At 40.2% G+C, this 19,629-nt stretch overlaps 1 protein-coding gene and 1 non-coding gene across 3 annotated transcripts in view; both read right to left on the bottom strand.

Annotated features, from left to right (window-relative positions):
* Positions 1–150: 150 nt before the first annotated feature.
* LOC115218138 (leucine-rich repeat-containing protein 23-like) overlaps positions 151–19,629 on the bottom strand; it is a 23,030-nt gene continuing 3,551 nt past the window's right edge. For both annotated transcript variants that reach the window (XM_029787936.2, XM_036507990.1), the window contains exons 3-9: positions 17,204–17,313; positions 13,824–14,080; positions 12,136–12,266; positions 9,471–9,607; positions 6,375–6,451; positions 1,944–2,086; positions 151–1,011 (exon numbers count right to left, since the gene is read on the bottom strand). In XM_029787936.2, the coding sequence (XP_029643796.1) occupies positions 976–1,011; positions 1,944–2,086; positions 6,375–6,451; positions 9,471–9,607; positions 12,136–12,266; positions 13,824–14,080; positions 17,204–17,313 (891 nt within the window). In that variant the 3' untranslated portion in view covers positions 151–975. The remainder of the gene's footprint in view (positions 1,012–1,943; positions 2,087–6,374; positions 6,452–9,470; positions 9,608–12,135; positions 12,267–13,823; positions 14,081–17,203; positions 17,314–19,629) is intronic.
* Trnaa-agc lies at positions 17,462–17,534 on the bottom strand. Its single transcript has one exon. It is a non-coding gene; the product is annotated as a tRNA-Ala (tRNA).

Here is a 19,629-nt window from a genome sequence, read left to right as displayed (position 1 = left end):
TGGCATCTTGGGCAAGTATCTCCTATAATCTACGGCTGACCAATTTCTTTTGTGTGAAATTGATTTATGGAAGTTGTACACAAACCTGTTATATATGTTGGTGTGTGTGTATAAATTTATACAGAAAAGATTCACAGTGACTTCAGAATTTTGGCTCATTCACTTTAATCAGACTGATCTACTATGGCTCTTTTTGATTTTGGTAAGTTTTGTTTTGTGTTTTTGGTAGGTGGACAGTATGAAGATAAGATATGGTGTAAGTAAGTGGGAAATAGTCATGTAGGAAATGGGGAACTAAAGAGAATAGGGGAAAGCATGTGTTTGTAGGTTATGGGTTGATAGTAAAATAGGTGAAGAGATTTATTTTGGTTTGATGCAGGAATTTTATCATTGCTTAACATTCAGTCAGAAGTGAATGTAAAGGTGTACATGTATATATGATGGGCTGACATAGTTTCTATCTGTTGCTCACAAGTCATTGACTCACTCGGTGCTATAATAGTAAAAGAAATTTGCCCAAGGTGTCACACCTGAAGCCACATAGTCACAAAGCAAAACTCCACATCAAAACAGCTGTAGTTATACCTAAACAAAATATTGAACTCTCAGAGAGGACAGGAAGTACTTTGGCATTCAAGTTAGTACAAACAGTAAAAGCTACAAAGTTACACAAAATAACATATACTAAAAAGCAAACGATACAAAACTGCAGCATGTTTAGAAGTACAATGGTATTAAAGTATAAAAACCAATTCAAGAAGAAAGTCTGTTTATTGTGTTCAGAAGAATATCGTATAATGTTGCATTTTTTTATCATAGAAATATTACATCAATATTTCACAGATATTATATTGATACGATATCAATATTACACCTTTGTAACTTGCTTATGTTATAGGAATGTCTGATCAGTGGTTGCTGGATTTGTGTTTACTGTCCTCACTCAAGTGGTTGACAGTTGTCTGGACTGGTGAGCTATGGTGGTAATGGTATTTCCTCTTTCTGTGTATTCTGGAAAGAGAAAATAACATTGTTATTGAGTGAGAGAGCAGTGCATACCATAATCTACCCATCATGACTACTCGTCTGATCAGGGTACATGCATCACAACCATATGTGCATGACATGGAAATATCATATCAAGACAAACAGTGCATGACTTTACAAATGGGACCCCATTAGAATTTCCTTCAGTTCAAGCAGCTCATCCTGCTCAAAAGGTCCCTGAATAAGGTTTGTTTAAGGATATTGAACAAAACACCTATATTTCTAGAGGTGAATTATTCAACCTCCAAAGAATTCCTCTCAACACATGGCTGTGATGCTCCCCCACTACTTCTGCTCGTGATCAGAGATGAGATGCACATATTGTCAGCCATTAATGGACATGCTCGTTGTCGTTGTTGTTGTTGTTGTTGTTGTTCTTCTATGTGTGCATATGTTTGTGTATCTGTGTTCGTCCCCCACCCCAACATCGCTTGACAACTGATGCTGGTGTGTTTACGTCCCCATGACTTAGCGGTTCGGCAAAAGACACCGATAAAATAAGTACTAGGCTTACAAAGTCCTGGGGGCAATTTGCTCGACTAAAGGTGGTGCTCCAGCATGGCCACAGTCAAATGACTGAAACAAGTAAAAGAGTATATATGTATATATATATATATATATATATATATATATATATAATATATATATATATATATATATATATATATATATATTGCCATGTTTCTCTGTCTTTCTTGCATCATGTATGCCATCTCTTTGATACCATGGTACCTTTCCACGTCTCTCTTTGAGACATTGTTACATTCCCCCCTCACCATTTGACATCTTGCTCTGTCAAACAGTTACCGAAAACTCCCTCACACCACAATTACTAAGTGATGGTCAGAAAGGTAAGCGTTGGTGTTTGTAAGTCATACAAATACTGCAATACATACCTGAGCCTCTTGGCGCTCTTTTAAAACCTCGTAAGCTTCACCTCTCTCTTCCTCAGTGATATCAGAGTAATTCAAGGTGATAAGAGTTGGCAAGAAGCTGAGAACTTCAACACGGAAATCTGGTTCTTTAGAGACTGGATTATCTGGATTTAAAAATGTTAATTAAAAAAACAAAATGTGTTCCAGCATGGCCACAGGTCAAATGACTGAAACATGTAAAAAATATAAAGACACCCTTTGGTCATGAATGACCAAGGGATTGAAACTAGGAAGTTATCCTCCAGACAAGGTTGTTTATGGAAGACCAGTAGTTGCCTATGCATACCTATTCCTTTACTACCCACAAGGGGCTAAACACAGAGGAGACAAACAAGGACAGACAAATGGATTAAGTCGATTAAATCGACCTCAGTGCGTAACTGGTACTTATTTAATCGACCCTGAAAGGATGAAAGGCAAAGTCGACCTTGGTGGAATTTGAACTCAGAACGTAGCGGCAGACGAAATACTGCTTAGCATTTCACCTGGCGTGCTAACGATTCTGCCAGCTCGCTGCCTATGCATACCCATCCCGCTCTCCCCAGCACTGATGTTGTCCAAATGAAAGGCTGAGTGAACTGGAGCAACATGAAATAAAGTCACTTGCTCAAGAACACAACACAGCCTGAGACTGTAACCAAGAAACAATAGCAGTATGCACAGTTATTTGTCAAATAATTAAGTTTGTAGTAGTGTGAAGAGAAAGATATTTGGGGGTTTTGTTTGACAGGTTTATGGTCGAGCCTCTTGGAATGGAGATCTCCGGTTGTTCTCAGCCTCCATATCATATCCCTCTTCACCACTTTTGGGGTGGAGATGGCTTGGCTATCTGCATGTGTGTGCTTTGTAAATCAGAGTGCCTGCTTCAGTGGATTTCCCTCACCATCCCCTGGGGCAATGCTTTTTCCATTTGGTCTGCTTGGCACCATAAGGCAGTCTGAATTACAGGACATCGAGAGAATGTAAGAATTTGAATAACTGTCACAATATTTTTCAAGATTTTTTTCTTTACTGCTGTTTTAACATTAAAATCATAAATATACAGGTACGGGAGTGGTCATGTGGTAAGACGCTTGCTTCCCAACCACACGGATTTGGGTTCAGTCCCACTGCATGGCACCTTTGGTTAGTGTCTTCTACTATAGTCTCAGGCTGACCAAAGCCTTGTGGGTGTATTTGGTAGATGAAAACTGAAAGAAGCTTGTGTGTGTGTGTATATATATCTGTAAATGTAATATGTGACAATTATTCAGTAGCCATGATAAAACTCCGAGTTTCAGATGCTGGGGTGGAAAACCACGCTGCCATCTCTTCAGTTATCTGGCCATCTATGTGGAAAAATTGCTTTCTTTTGTGGAAAAATTGATATATCTTTCTATGTGTGTGTGACTTTGTGTCTGTGTTTGTTCCCCTTATCACCACTTGATAACCAGTGTTGGCATGTTTATGTCCCTGTAACTTAGTGGTTCAGCAAAAGAGACTGACAGAATAAGTCCTGGGGCTGATTTGTTCAACTGAAACCCCTCAAGGCATCGCTCCAGCATGGCTGCAGTCAAATGACTGAAATAAGTAAAACAAAAAAGAAAATATATACTTTAATTAGTGCCAATTTAGATTCTTCTGTCAAATGTAATTGCTAATTTATTCACATTGTTCTGAATTAATTATGCACATCATAGCTTTGAGATTTCAACGATGTGGTTGTTAATTTTTATAATGACATTGTAGGGTAGGTGCAAGAGGCCAGATCTGGCCAGTTTGGACGTAAAACAAGGTAGAATATTTGGACAGGATATGACTGGTTTTTGATGGTCTGTGAAGGGAGGAGAATTTGGTGGGGTCTGATATTTTGGGACCTCTTCTTTGTTGTACTGTTAAAGGGAGAGGAATTTGAAGGATTTTAATTCAGGGATCTATTTTCTTATTTCTTTTTGACCACAAGGGGCTAAACATAGATGGGACAAACAAGGACAGACAAAGGGATTAAGTCGATTATATTGACCCCGAAAGGATGAAAGGCAAAGTCGACCTTGGCGGAATTTGAACTCAGAACGTAGCGACAGACGAAATACCTATTTCTTTACTACCCACAAGGGGCTAAACACAGAGGGGACAAACAAGGACAGACAAAGGGATTAAGTCGATTACATCGATCCCAGTGCGTAACTGGTACTTATTTTATCGACCCCGAAAGGATGAAAGGCAAAGTCGACCTTGGTGGAATTTGAACTCAGAACGTAGCGACAGACGAAATACCTATTTCTTTACTACCCACAAGGGGCTAAACACAGAGGGGACAAACAAAGGGATTAAGTCGATTATATCGACCCCAGTGCACATCTGGTACTTAATTTATCGACCCCGAAAGGATGAAAGGCAAAATCGACCTCGGCGGAATTTGAACTCAGAACGTAACGGCAGATGAATTACCGCTAAACATTTTGCCTGGCGTGCTAACGTTTCTGCCAGCTCGCCTTTTTTTTTTTTGGATCTATTTTCTGTGGCACCATGAAGAGGAGGTGAGTTTGGGGGTTTGATATGTAGAGACTCTTTCTTTTTGTGTTAGTGTGAAGAGAGGCTTTTAATTTAGAGCCATTTTTTTTTTATAGTTTCTGTTTCTCTATTGTACAGGCATACATTGATATCGTCAGACAAAGAAATGCATGCAGATGTCATAGACTGATATAAACACATATTGACAGCATCATCGTCGGTTTAAAATCCACTCTTCTATGCACACATGGGTCGGGCAGAATTTTGTTGAGGTGAATTTTCTACGACCAGATGCCTTTCCTGCTGCCAACCTTCATTTGTTTCCCCGTAAAGTTAATATTTCCCTATGACTAGACGTGTCCTCACAGTAAATTGGAAACACTGCTTGCATGCAGTGAAGCTCATTTTACAACCACCATGTGATGTCAAAGCAAGGAGACAGTAACCCCACAAATTCCACCCCACCCCACCCCACCTCACACACAACAAGCTTCTTTTTGCTTCTGTTTACCAAATTAACTTAAAAGGGTTTTGGTTGGCTTGGTGCTGAAGGCACATGGCTCAGTTGTTAGAGCGTCGGGCTCACAATCATGAGGTAGTGAGTTCAATTCTTGGACCGGGCTGTGTGTTGTGTTCTTGAGCAAGACACTTTATTTTACATTGCTCCAGTTTACTCAGCTGTAGAATTGAGTTGTGGCAATCTGGCAGAAACGTTAGCATGCCGGGCGAAATGCTCTTAGCATTATTTCGTCTGCCATTACGTTCTGAGTTCAAATTCTGCCGAGGTCGACTTTGCCTTCCATCCTTTCGGAGTCGATAGATTAAGTACTAGTTATGCACTGGGGTTGATGTAATCGACTTAATCCATTTGTCTGTCCTTGTTTCTCCCCCTCTATGTTTAGCCCCTTGTGGGCAATAAAGAAATAAGAATTGAGTTATGGCATCACTGGTGCCAAGCTGTATTGGCCTTTGCCTTTCCCTTCAATAACATTAGTGGCATGGAGAGGGGGTGGCTGGTATGCATGGGTGACTGCTGGTCTTCCATAAAATACCTTGCCTGGACTTGTGCCTTGGAAAGAACTTTCTAGGTGCAATCCCATGGTCAACAACATTATCTCTCTTTTACTTGTTTCAGCAATGAAGGGGGGACAAACACAGATACACAAATACAGACACACAAACACAGACACACAAACATATACATCATCATCATCATCGTCGTTTAGCGTCCGTTTTCCATGCTAGCATGGGTTGGATGGTTCTACTGGGGTCTGTGAAGCCAGAAGGCTTCATCAGGCCCAGTCAAATCTGGCAGTGTTTCTACGGCTGGATGCCCTTCCTAACGCCAACCACTCCGTGAGTGTAGTGGGTGCTTTTTACGTGCCACCCGCACAGGTGCCAGTCAGAGCTGGCAAACGGCCACGAACGGATGGTGCTTTTTATGTGCCACCGGCACAAGGGCCAGGCGAGGCTGGCAACGGACACGAAATATATACTTTATTTAAAGCAGCAGAAAATTCAACAAAACCTGTTACTCTGAGTTTCCTGTTGCCGTTCATCAGACAGTTTTTGCTAGCCGATGAACAGCAACGGGAAACTCACAGTAACAGGTTTTGTTGAATTTTCTGCTGCTTTAAATAAAGCATATTACTCTACCACTGGTATTTGAGTACTCTTTTTTCCACCTTGTTTCACATTTATGTGTTTACTCCGGTATATATATATATATATATATATATATATATATATATATATACGACGGGCTTCTTTCAGTTTCCGTCTGGGACTGAACCCAGAACCATGTGGTTCGTAAGCAAGCTACTTACAACACAGCCGCTCCCACGCCTATGAGCATAAATATTGCCAATATGATAATAAGTTGTGAGATGTGAGACTTACCGGTCAGCAACAAAATAGTAAGAGCTGGTAGACAGGTCAGTTTTTCTACTTCGCTCAACTCGTCAACGATATTCTCTCTGAAATAGAAGAAGGAAAATGGACAGAGTGCAAAGGGATGACAATATTTTGCTCAATGGTTGAATATTTGACCCTTTTGACAGATTATTCTGTCAAAAGTAATGCTTATTTATTCACAGGGTCTTTATCTTGCAAGTTTACTTGGTGACCCTGTCAGTGCTGGTGCCACTTGAAAAAGCATTCAGTAAAACACTGTAAAGTGGTTGGCATTTGGAAGGGCAATCAGCTGCAGAAACCATGTTGAAACTGATCTTGCCTGTACTGGTGCCATGTAAAAAGCACTGAGTCCACTCTGCAGGGTGGTTCGTGTTAGGAAGGGCATCCAGCCATAAAAAAAAAAGAACCCATGCCAAAACAGATGCAGAAGCATGGGGCAGTCTTCTGCCTGGCCAGTTCCTCTCAAATCATCCAATCCATGGAAACAGCAGGGAACACAGATGTTTAATGATGATGATGATGATGATGATGATGTAACTTAACCAAGCATTATTTTGCAGCTTTAAGGTTTCAATGATGTGATTACTCTCTTTTACTCTCTCTTTTATTTGTTTCAGTCATTTGACTGCGGCCATGCTGGAGCACTGCCTTTAGTCGAGCAAATCGACCCCACGACTTATTCTTTGTAAGCCTAGTACTTATTCTATCAGTCTCTTTTGCCGAACCGCTAAGTTACAGGGATGCAAACACACCACCATCAGTTTTCAAGAGGGACAAACACAGACATACAAACATATACACACACATACATGTACCTAAACATATATACGACAGGCTTCTTTCAGTTTCCGTCTACCAAATTCACTCACAAGGCTTTGGTCGGCCCGAGGCTATAGTAGAAGACACTTGCCCAAGGTGCCACGCAGTGGGACTGAACCTGGAACCATGTGGTTGGTAAACAAGCTACTTACCACACAGCCACTCCTGCGCCTACTCTTAATGATGATGTATTAAGTTGTAATACTAACCAATATTAAACCAGTACTAACAGTTAACTGACTTTCTCATGAAATCACATGATCTGTGACATCTTTTTTTTGGTGTCACTCACTGCCACTTTGCCAATCAGGAAATTCTGTTTTTCTTTTGGACTTCATTGAAAGGAACAATGATGCACGAGGGGATGTAATAACAAGTCAAAATGCGGAACTCCTTTAAGGCAGCAAGCTGGCAGAAACGTTAGCACGCCGGGCGAAATGCTTAGCGGCATTTCGTCTGCCGCTACGTTCTGAGTTCAAATTCCACCGAGGTCGACTTTGCCTTTCATCCTTTTGGGGTCGATTAAATAAGCACCAGTTACGCATTGGGGTTGATATAATCGACTTAATCCATGTGTCTGTCCTTGTTTGTCCTCTCTGTGTTTAGCCCCTTGTGGGTAGTAGAGAAATAGGTATTTCGTCTGCTGTTACGTTCTGAGTTCAAATTCCGCCGAGGTCAACTTTGCCTTTCATCCTTTCGGGGTCGATAAATTAAGTACCAGTTATGCACTGGGGTCGATATAATTGACTTAATCCCTTTGTTGTCCTTGCTTGTCCCCTCTGTGTGTAGCCCCTTGTGGGCAGTAAAGAAATAAATAATTTGTCAGCTGTCACATTCTGAGTTCAAATTCCGCAGAGGTCGACTTTGCCTGTCATCTTTTTGGGGTTGATTAAATAAGTACCAGTTACGCACTGGGGTCGATATAATCGACTTAATCCGTTTGTCTGTCCTTGTTTGTCCCCTCTGTGTTTAGTCCCTTGTGGGTAGTAAAGAAATAAATATTTTGTCAGCTGTTACGTTCTGAGTTCAAATTCCGCTGAGGTCGACTGTGCCTTTCATCCTTTTGGGTCGATAAATTAAGTACCAGTAGCGCATTAGGGTCGATGTAATCGACTTAGTCCCTTTGACTGTCCTTGTTTGTCCCCTCTGTGTGTAGCCCCTTGTGGGCAAAAAAAGAAAAAAAAATGTAACTCTTTTGTCACCATATTTCTCTTGAAGTAGACTGGTTTTGTTTCAATTAATTTTGAAAATAATGAGGAATTTAGCGAAATAGCTTTATCCTTATAAAGCTGGTTTTTGGAACACAAATTAAGATGGAAATTTGATGGAAGGTTTTAATTTGAGATCATTTTCAACAAGAAATTAGTATCCTATATAGGCGTAGGAGTAGCTGTGTGGTAAATAGCTTGCTTACCAACCACATGGTTCTGGGTTCAGTCCCACTGCGTGGCACCTTAGGCAAGTGTCTTCTACTATAGCCTCAGGCCGACCAAAGCCTTGAGAGTGGATTTGGTAGACGGAAACTGAAAGAAGCCCGTCGTATATATGTATATATATATATATGTGTGTGTATGTGTGTGTGTATGTTTGTGCGTCTGTGTTTCTCTCCTCAACATCGCTTGACAACCGATGCTGGTGTGTTTATGTTACTGTAACTTACCAGTTCAGCAAAAGAGAACCGATAGAATAAGTACAAGGCTTACAAAGAATAAATCTTGGGATCGATGTGCTAGAGTAAAGGCGGTGCTCCAGCATGGCCACAGTCACATGACTGAAACAAGTAAAAGAGTAAAAGATTATCCTAGGTGTAGAGGAGGTCTTGGGTTGGTTGGTATCAGAAGGGTCAAACATTCTATTTAAAATCAGAATATAGTAGTAAATAGCCTGAAACAATTTTTTGTTTTTTTGGTGAAGGTCAACAGCCAAACTGCTTGGACTAATATATATATATATATTGACCGGTCTGAAATTATAATACAAGTTCCTCTTGCCTTCTCTCTTTGTTTGCTTCCATTTATCTCCCATATAAATATTTTAGTCTTTACTCTTGTATAAATTGTGATGGAAATACATCAAGAATATATGAATTGATGTGTGGCTGGGGTTGAATGGAAGACAGAGGTCAAAGGTCAAATGTGAGGAGGAGGAGGTCAAAGGTGTTTGGTATGATATGTGTGAGAAAGGTGTTGATATAAATAGTATAAAAATAGGAGAATATAAACAGACAAATCAATAAACTAAATAGTTTAAAAGAAAACCTACTTCAGGTCAATGTATTTCAGTTTCTTCATGTTGTCGTTAAATCCATCAAGCCTGTCTATAGAATTGTTGTTTATTTCTAAGAATTCTAAATTAACCAGATTCGAGATCCACTGAAAATCTGTCATCTTATTATGACCCTACAAATACAGACAACAAAGGAATGGATTAAACACAATTATCTTCTAACATCCATCTGGAGATAAAAGTTGGGAGATGAAAATACTGTTTGCCACTATATAAGGTGCACTTTCACAATAGACAAACCCCAAATTCTGTTGTGTCTGGGGAGAGTCATTTTCTTTTTGTGCCTCATAATGTAATACACTCACCGGTAAAATTTCCACTTATTTTTATTTTCCGAAAACTTTTGTTGCGTCTTGCAACCTTTTCAATAGTTTTGAAAAGGTTGCAAGATGCAACGAAAATTTTAGGAAAATAGAAATAAGAAATAAGTGGATATTTTACTGGTGAGTGTGTTACATTATAAGGCACAAAAAGAAAATGACTCTCTCCAGACAACAGAATATGCTTCAACACACAAACTCATATAAAGAATCTTGCAAACCAAATCCAAAAATGAAACCCCAAATTTTTGGGTGGAAAAAAGTTAATCCTTTAGCATTTAAACTGATCATATTGGACCCAAATATTCTACCTTTTTTATGGAGAAAATGACTAAATCTGGCCTCTCAAACCTATTCTGCAATGTAATTCTAAAAATAAACAATCGCATCATTGAAATCTCAAAGCTATGAGATAAAGGCATGATTAATTCAAAGCAATTTGAATAAATAAATATTGCATTTGATAGAATAATCTGAATGCTAAAGGGTTAATGTTTCATCATACACCCATACACTGGGTATCACACCTTTAGTACAGTCGTATTAGATACATGGCAATCTTTTGTCGTTTAAGAATAAAAACATGCATGTCTTACACACTAGCATGTACTGTAATAATAATAATAGTGTCCTGGGAATGATAGCAAAAGGGGCTGATTTCTACCTAACTCAGATACCAGGAAACCCCAAAATGGCAGAAATTCAAAAGATAGTGCTCATGGGAACTGCTCATATCCTACACAAAATACTTTCTATATAATCTCAAGTTTGAAAACAAACATAATTTTCTTATGGTTTTTTAAACATTCACTAGTACAACACTAAGTACAAAACCAAAGGCACCCTAGGCATAACACCAATATGAACTTTCAACTTGTTGTCTCTTGAGGTCTCTGGGTGAGACTTGGAGTCAACTTGTACAAATGTAAAGCAAAAGTCAAACATATAATAATAATGATAATAATAATAATAATAATAATAGTAATAATAATAATAATAATAATAATAATAAAAATAATAATAATAATAAATACCCTGATGCAGTACCAGGCAATGGCTCTCGTGGCTTCTGATCTTAACTGATTGGAAGTGTTATCATGTACATTGTTTTGTCTTGGTATAAAAGATGAGCTACAGCAAATATTCTGCTCAATACCATAGATTTGCTTGTCAGTTGTTTGATCTTAACCAATTGAGCATGTACCTTGGTGGCTGACAATATGTGCATCTCTGATCACGAGCAGAAGTAGTGGGGGAGCATCATAGCCATGTGTTGAGAGGAATTCTTTGGAGGTTGAATAATTCACCTCTAGAAATATAGGTGTTTTGTTCAATATCCTTAAACAAACCTTATTCAGGGACCTTTTGAGCAGGATGAGCTGCTGGAACTGAAGGAAATTCTAACGGGGCCCCATTTGTAAAGTCATGCACTGTTTATCTTGATATGATATTTCCATGTCATGCATATCTGGTTGTGATGCATGTGCCTGGTGTACCCTTATCAGACGGGTAGTCATGATGGGTAGATTATGGTATGCACTGCTCTCTCACTCAATAACAATGTTATTTTCTCTTTCCAGAGTATACAGAAAGAGGAAATACCATTAACACAATAGCTCACCAGTCCAGACAACTGTCAACCACTTGAGTGAGGACAGTAAACACAAATCCAGCAACCAATGATCAAATCCAGCAACCATTGTGTATTTAAATATACGTCGGTGGCACGTAAAAAGCACCATCCGAATCGTGGCCGAAGCCAGTGCCGCCTCGACTGGCTTCTGTATCGGTGGCATGTAAAAAGCACCATCCGAATCGTGGCCGAAGCCAGCGCCGCCTTGACTGGCTTCCGTGCAGGTGGCACGTAAAATGCACCAATCCGACTGTGGCCGATGCCAGCCTCACCTGGCACCAGTGCAGGTAGCACGTAAAAAGCACCCATTACAGTCTCGGAGTAGTTGGCGTTAGGAAGGGCATCCAGCTGTAGAAACATTGCCAGATAAGACCGGAGCCTGGTGCAGCCTTCTGGCTTCCCAGATCCCCGGTCGAACCGTCCAACCCATGCTAGCATGGAGAACGGACGTTAAACGATGATGATGATGATGATGATGATTACATATATGCATGGGTGTCTTTGTGTTTTGATGTGTTTATACCAGGCTTTGTAAAAGAAGTACTGGGGTTAATTTCTTTGACTAAAACCCCATCAAAGCAATGCTCCGGCATGGCCACAGTCCAATGACTGAAACAGGTAAAATATAAAAGATATATATTTTGGCAAAATTTAAATCAAGGTCAAAGATTTAGAAATTATGACTCACAAGTGAAAGCGATGTTAGACTTGGTAGATTGATGTCTTTGATGGTTTCAATAGCATTCTCTTGGAGTTTGAGAATGGCAAGTTTAGGGTAATTCTCTTCATTCAATTGTGATAGTTCCTTGATTCTGTTGCCTGGAACAAAGTCAAAAACAAAGAAATGTCAACAAACAGCAAATTTCTAGATTTTACTTACTCGTTAGATTACAATACAATTGACACGATAATGTAGTTGTGAAGTGATGATGCTACAGTATAATTGTTAACTGATGCTACAACCGAACGGTCGTTAAATGATGACATGACATCACAGAAAAATTATTAAGTGATGACATCATCATCATCATCATCATTGTTTAACGTCCGTTTTCTATGCTAGCATGGGTTGGACGGTTCGACTGGGGTCTGGGAAGCCAGGAGGCTGCACCAGGCTCCAGTCTGATCTGGCAGGGTTGGAGCAATGTGAAATAAAGTGTCTTGTCCAAGGATACAATGTGTTGGCTGGAACTGAACTCATGACCTTATGACCGTGAGCTGAATACCTTAACCACTTAGCCATGCACCTTCCACATTATCTATCTATCTATCTATCTATATATATAATAGATATATATGATAGATATGGCCAGTCCATGTGGTTACCCTGGGTTTTATGTTCATAAAGTGCTTAACTTTACAACATTTCTCTTGACCCCCTAAACCCGTTGGCCTATGGCCTCTCTAGGAAATGGAGGAGGAAAAGACTTTGTTACTCTGTCAACAACAAGGGATCATCTCCCTTTGATCACTATTTGTAATTGACCCTGTTGGCATGTGGATCCCAGGATGCCAGCAGGAAATTCCTGAAATGCAAGCAGGGTCTGAAGATTTCTGTCTGGGAGTTAAGGATGTTTTCTGGGTCGAGGAGGTCCTTTAGTTGGACAGTTTGACAAGAGCTGCTTTGTTTGCATCCCTGCAACTTAGCAGTCTGGCAAAACGAATTGATAGTATAAGCACTAGACTAATTACTGATGAGGGGTGGCGATGGTGGTGGGAGATTTGATTGACTAAATCATTTAAGGAGGTTGGTGCCCTGCCACAAAAAGAAATAAAAATTTTAAGTTGGAGAATCCGGGCATTGATCCCAGTACCTCTCGCATGCTAAGCAAGCGCTCTACCATCTGAGCTAATTCCCCAGCTCAGCTTTCAACATGCTACTTATTATTAGTTAATGCTTAAAACATAGCCGGCTACATTAGCTTTTATAATCACTTAGCAGACCTGTGACCACAGGCATTCCAACTGTGACCACCATGTTTTATCAAGGCATTGTGTTTACAACTACATCATCATCATCATCGTTTAACGTCCGTTCTCCATGCTAGCATGGGTTGGACGGTTCGACCGGGGATCTGGGAAGCAAGAAGGCTGCACCAGGCTCCAGTCTGATCTGGCAGTGTTTCTACAGCTGGATGCCCTTCCTAACGCCAACCACTCCGTGAGTGTAGTGGGTGCTTTTTACGTGCCACCTGCTATGTTGAACCTATCTAAGATCCCAAAGTTGACAAAGATTTGGCTGCTGTTTCTAGCATACCGAGGGACTGCTTAGTAAAGCCCTCCCTCGATTGAAGCATGTAAAAAGTAAAAGACAAATGATAGAGGAAACAAACATTGGACAGCAAAGTTGTCCTCACAGAAATAAGTTATACTTACCAGCGAGGTCTATATGTCTGACGAGGGGGTGTGACATGCCTTCAGAAATCTCCTCGATCTTATTATTATTCATGGAAATATATTGTAAAAAAGCATGTGGCTTAATGTCCACGTTTTCAATGATGTTTCTGTCTGCTTTCAGAGACAACAGATTTGGTAAGTAGTCCAAAGGGCTTAAGCTGGATAACTGATTGTTGCTCACATCAATAATTCTCAAATGAATATATCGCTCAAGAATGGATATGTTGGTTAGCTCCCTGGCAAATAAAAAATAAGAGCACATGAACATTATATACACACATGCATACATACATGGATGGAAGCACTCCGTCGGTTACGACGATGAGGGTTCCGGTTGATCCGATCAACGGAACAGCCTGCTCGTGAAATTAACGTGTAAGTGGCTGAGCACTCCACAGACACGTGTACCCTTAACGCAGTTCTCGGGGATATATTCAGCATGACACAGAGAGTGACAAGGCCGGCCCTTTGAAATACAGGCACAACAGAAACAGGAAGTAAGAGTGAGAGAAAGTTGTGGTGAAAGAGTACAGCAGGGATCACCACCATCCCTGCCGGAGCATCGTGGAGCTTTTTAGGTGTTTTCGCTCAATAAACACTCACAACGCCCGGTCTGGGAATTGAAACCGCGATCCTATGACCACGAGTCTGCTGCCCTAACTGCTGGGCCATTGCGCATCCACGCATACATACATACGTGCGTACAGCATTCAGGTGCAGGCGTGGTTGTGCGTTAAGGGGTTTACGTATCGACAACGTGGCGTAGTGGTTAAGAGCACGGGCTACTAACCCCAACATGGTTCTGAGTTCAGTCTCTCTGTGGCACCTTGGGCAAGTGTCTTCTACTATAGCCCTGAGCTGACCAAAGCCTTACGAGTGGATTTTGTAGACAGAAACTGAAAGAAGACCATTGTGTGTGTGTGTGCGTGTGTGTGTGTGTGTATATGTATATATATATATATATATATATATATATATATATAGTTAATCCAAACAAGAAAACACAGCAACGCGAGGACGTGGAACAATTAAAGTATTATTTGATGCTCAGGAAAGAAGGGAAGGAGGGTTTAACGCTTCGAGCGGAGCTCTTCGTTGGAAACAAAGGAGAAGGAAAGATCCCGAGAAGGGAAGACAGAGGAAAAAAATTTTTTTGCTGGTGGTGCTCAAGAGATCAAAAACGGTAAGATAACAAAAGAAAGAGATCTCAATATTATGTAAATAGAGGAATTTATCTGTAAAATAATATGTGACAATTATTCAATAGCCAAGATAAGACTCTGAGTTTTGGATGCCGAGGTGGGAATCCACAACACCATCTCTTCAAAGAGATGGTGTTGTGGATTTCATCATCATCATCATCATCGTTTAGCGTCCGTTTTCCATGCTAGCATGGGTTGGACGGGTCAACTGGGGTCTGTGAAGCTGGAAGGCTTCGTCAGGCCCAGTCAGATCTGGCAGTGTTTCTACGGCTGGATGCCCTTCCTAAAGCCAACCACTCCGCGAGTGTAGTGGGTGTTTTTTATGTGCCACCTGCACAGGTGCGAGACAGAGCTGGCGAACGGCCACGAACGGATGGTGCTTTTACGTGTCACCGGCACGGGGCCAGGCGATGCTGGCAACGGACACGAACGGATGGTGCTTTTACGTGCCACCGACACGGGGCCAGACAGAGCTGGCAACCGGCCACGAACGGACGGTGCTTTTACGTGTCACCGGCACGGGGGCCAGCCGAGGCTGGCAACGGACGCGAACGGATGGTGCTTTTACGTGCCACCGACACGGTTGCCAGACAGAGCTGGCAAACGGCCACGAGCGGACGGTGTTTTTACGTGTCACCGGCACGGGGGCCAGCCGAGGCTGGCAACAGACACGGACGGATGGTGCTTTTACGTGCCACCGACACGGGGCCAGACAGAGCTGGCAAACGGCCACGAACGGATGGTGCTTTTACGTGTCATATGTATATATATATATATATATATATATATGAATGTACTCAGAGTTTTATCTTGGCTATTGAATAATTGTCATATATATATATATAATAATAATAATATAATAATAATAATAATAATAATAATAATAATATGAGGGAATATTATTCCAAACTTACAGGGAAAATTTCAATTTAGAAATACTAAATCAAATTTCACAAAATATATACGTTTTATTTATTATTTTGCACATTACTTAATCATTGTTATATGTTTTATTTTATATTTAATCTTTCTATAATATGAATTTTTTCTAAACGGTATAATTTAATTTTTCATTTATGAATTGATAAAAGGTAATTTTTATATATATATATATATATATATATGAATGTACTGCTCTGTGATAGAAAGATCAACAAAAAGTTACTCCATCTGGTGAGGGATGAATATTATTTATTTAAAGGACACAATACATGTCTTTAAGCGCTACTAATAGTTCCATATTTTGAGAAATATCTCAAGCATATTCATCAGGCACATCAGTTGTCAAGTGATGGTTGTGGGGGCTAAACACAGATGCAAAGACACACACAACAGGCTTCTTTTAGTTTCCATCTGCCAAATCCACTCACAAGGTTTTGGTTGGTCCGAGGCTATAGCAGGAGACACTTCCCCATGGTGCTATACTGTAGGACTGAACCCAGAACCATGTGGTTGGGAAACAAGCTTCTTTCCACACAGCCATGCCTGTGACCGACTGGAGCATCAGATGTTGCCACACATCGCTAATCACAATGCGCTTCACATTGTTTTAGCCTTCGCGAGCAGGCCAACAGAAGAAAGAGTGAGAGAAAGAGTGGTGAAGGAGTACAGCAGGGATCACCACCACCTGCCGGAGCCTTGTGGAGCTTTTAGGTGTTTTCGCTCAATAAACACTCACAATGCCCGGTCTGGGAATCGAATCCGCGATCCTACGACCACGAGTCTGCTGCCCTAACCACTGGGCCATTGCACCTCCACACACACACACACACACATATATATATATATGTGTGTGTGTGTGTATATATATATTTATATATATATGTATATATATATTTATATATATATATATATATATGTGTGTGTGTGTGTGTGTGTGTGTATACATGAGGGGTTTCTTTCAGTTTCCATCTACCAAATCCACTCACAAGTCTTTAGTTGATCTGGTGCTATATTAGTAGCAGAAGACGCTTGCCCAGAGTGTTACACAATGGGGGCTAAACCCGAAACCACAAATGGCACCGTTTTTGAAAATTCATATCTAAAAAAAAAAAATAATAAACAATTTAAAAAAACAAAAAAAAAATTCAAAAACAGACAAAACAGACAAAACATGTAAACCTAAAGAAGAAATAATCCGTATGCCCAACAACTTACCTGTTGCTGCAATCAAGCCGTATGTAGGTGTACGCGAGACCATCACCTATCTTTTCGAGCAATGAAAGGCACTCACCAATCACGTCGTCTGCCAATACATTCTCTTCTGGCTATAAAAGACAACAATAATAATTATTGTCATTATAACAACATTCCAGTTACAAATCATTACTTTATTTTCGCTTGGTGATGTGTGTCGAAGGAGAAAAAACCCCCATTTTACATGCCAAAGCACAAAAAGAAATAAAAATTGTTAGTTGGAGAATCCGGGCATCGATCCCGGTACCTCTCGCATGCTAAGCGAGCGCTCTACCATCTGAGCTAATTCCCCAGCTCGGCTTTCAACATGCTACTTATTATTAGTTAATGCTTAAAACACGGCCGGCTACATTAGCTATTACAATCGTTTAGCAGACCTGTGACCAGAGGCGTTCCAACTGTGACCACCATGTTTTATCAAGGTGTTGTGTTTACAACTACATTATCTATTATGTCGTACGTATTTAAGATCCCAAAGTTGACGAAGATTTGGCTGCTGTTTCTAGCATGCCGATGGACTGCTTAGTAAAGCCCTCCCTCGTTGAGTCGTTCAAAATTCCATCGTGGAAGATTCTGCGACCCACGTCCTCTCAATAAAACAGTGTTGGGCGAAGTATGAACTAAAATGTTTTTAAAAAGCTTCCGTAAAATATTCATACAACAAAAACAACAACCATGACTGTTAATTTACTTAGAAAAGAGATTTATTATTTTTTATTATATGAAAATTAATAATTTCTACACTAAAAAAAATAATATTAAAAATATCATTTGTACACTCGAATAAATAAATAAATGTGTGCAAACAACAGAGTTTACTATTGTGGAACGGAAGAACTAGCAGAACATCGGCCAAAATGCCTTTTCTTTTTAGTGCTTCATTTTCAAACCCGGTAAACATTGAATTTTTATTTCAACCTTCGTGGATGTACTTAGGTAACCAAATATTTTACATCGACCATTCTCAACCGTTTTTGTAAATGTGGTACCCTTAGGAAAGAACTCTTCTCAGGTTTCCAGCGTCAGCACACCTGTGAGCTAGTCGTAAATTTCTTCAAGTGATTTTCCCCAATATTACACAAAAATACCGTGTGTCAAGACTTCAAATGTATTAAGGTCCATGAGGAGGGCCATATGGTTCTCGTTGGGAATAACAATTGTACAACACGTACCAACCTATTTCTTTACTATCCACAAGGGGCTAAACACAGAGAGGACAGACAAACGTATTAAGTCGATTATATCGACCTCAGTGTGTAACTGGTACTTATTTAATCGACCCCGAAAGGATGAAAGGCAAAGTCGACCTCGGCGGAATTTGAACTCAGAACGTAACAGCAGACGAAATACCTATTTCTTTACTACCCACAAGGGGCTAAACACAGAGAGGACAAACAAAGACAGACAAAGGGATTAAGTCGATTATATCGACCTCAGTGCATAACTGGTACTTATTTAATCAACCCCGAAAAGATGAAAGGCAAAGTCGACCTCGGCGGAACTTGAACTCAGAACGTAACGGCAGACAAAATATCGCTAAGCATTTCGCCCGGCGCGCTAAAGTTTCTGCCACGTACCAACCACTACCCACAACATATCGTAGCTTTGTATTTCAGTTAGAAACCTATTTAACTGTTGAATTATATTCGTGGCTCAAGTGGAACGGCGAGGTGAGTTTTGGACTTTCGACAGGAGGTCATTCTTCGAAGAAAATGAAAGTTTTCTGAGATTTTTAATGTTTTCTTTCTTAATCCTTTCAGAGCCGATAGAAACTAAGAAGCCAGAGCGATTGATTGCCGAAACTGTAAAGACATCGGACTAGATGTCTTGCGGTATTTGTTTCGGCTCTTTGCGTTCTGCGTTCAAATCCTGCCATGGCCTACTGGACGGTAGGTTTAACACTGCCAACTAGCCCCTCGAGTGTCTTTAGCAAAGTTCATTCTGTTGCAAGTATCAAAGCCATATCTCCGGTTTGAGGATATTTTCCTCCCGGCATACTTACACAAGCGAGCCCCACCTATCTACCCCCCACTGATTTCGTTTCTTCATAACTTTAAGAAAATTGGGTATTTTTGAATAAAATTTTCTACAAATACCCTTCAGATTTTCAGATGGTGTAGATCATGATTATATCGAAATTTAAGGCGACTAAAAACAAAAAACAAAATAAAAGTGGACACACACACACACACACATACTGACACACATAGAAACCATGCCGAATTAGACTGTCCTGGTCAAACCGTCCAACCCATGCCAGCATGAACAACAGACATTAAAAGATGATGATGATGAAATTCTGATATACTCATAACCTAAATCAGTAGAAAGGTATTTGTAGAAAGTTTCATTAAAAAAATATCCCTTTTTTTTTTTTTTTTCTGAAA

This window comes from Octopus sinensis, linkage group LG12 (assembly GCF_006345805.1).
Source record: "Octopus sinensis linkage group LG12, ASM634580v1, whole genome shotgun sequence".
Classification (NCBI taxonomy): Eukaryota; Metazoa; Mollusca; class Cephalopoda; order Octopoda; family Octopodidae; genus Octopus; species Octopus sinensis.
Note: the sequence above shows the minus strand (reverse complement) of the source record. Positions and strands in the feature narration are given on the sequence as shown.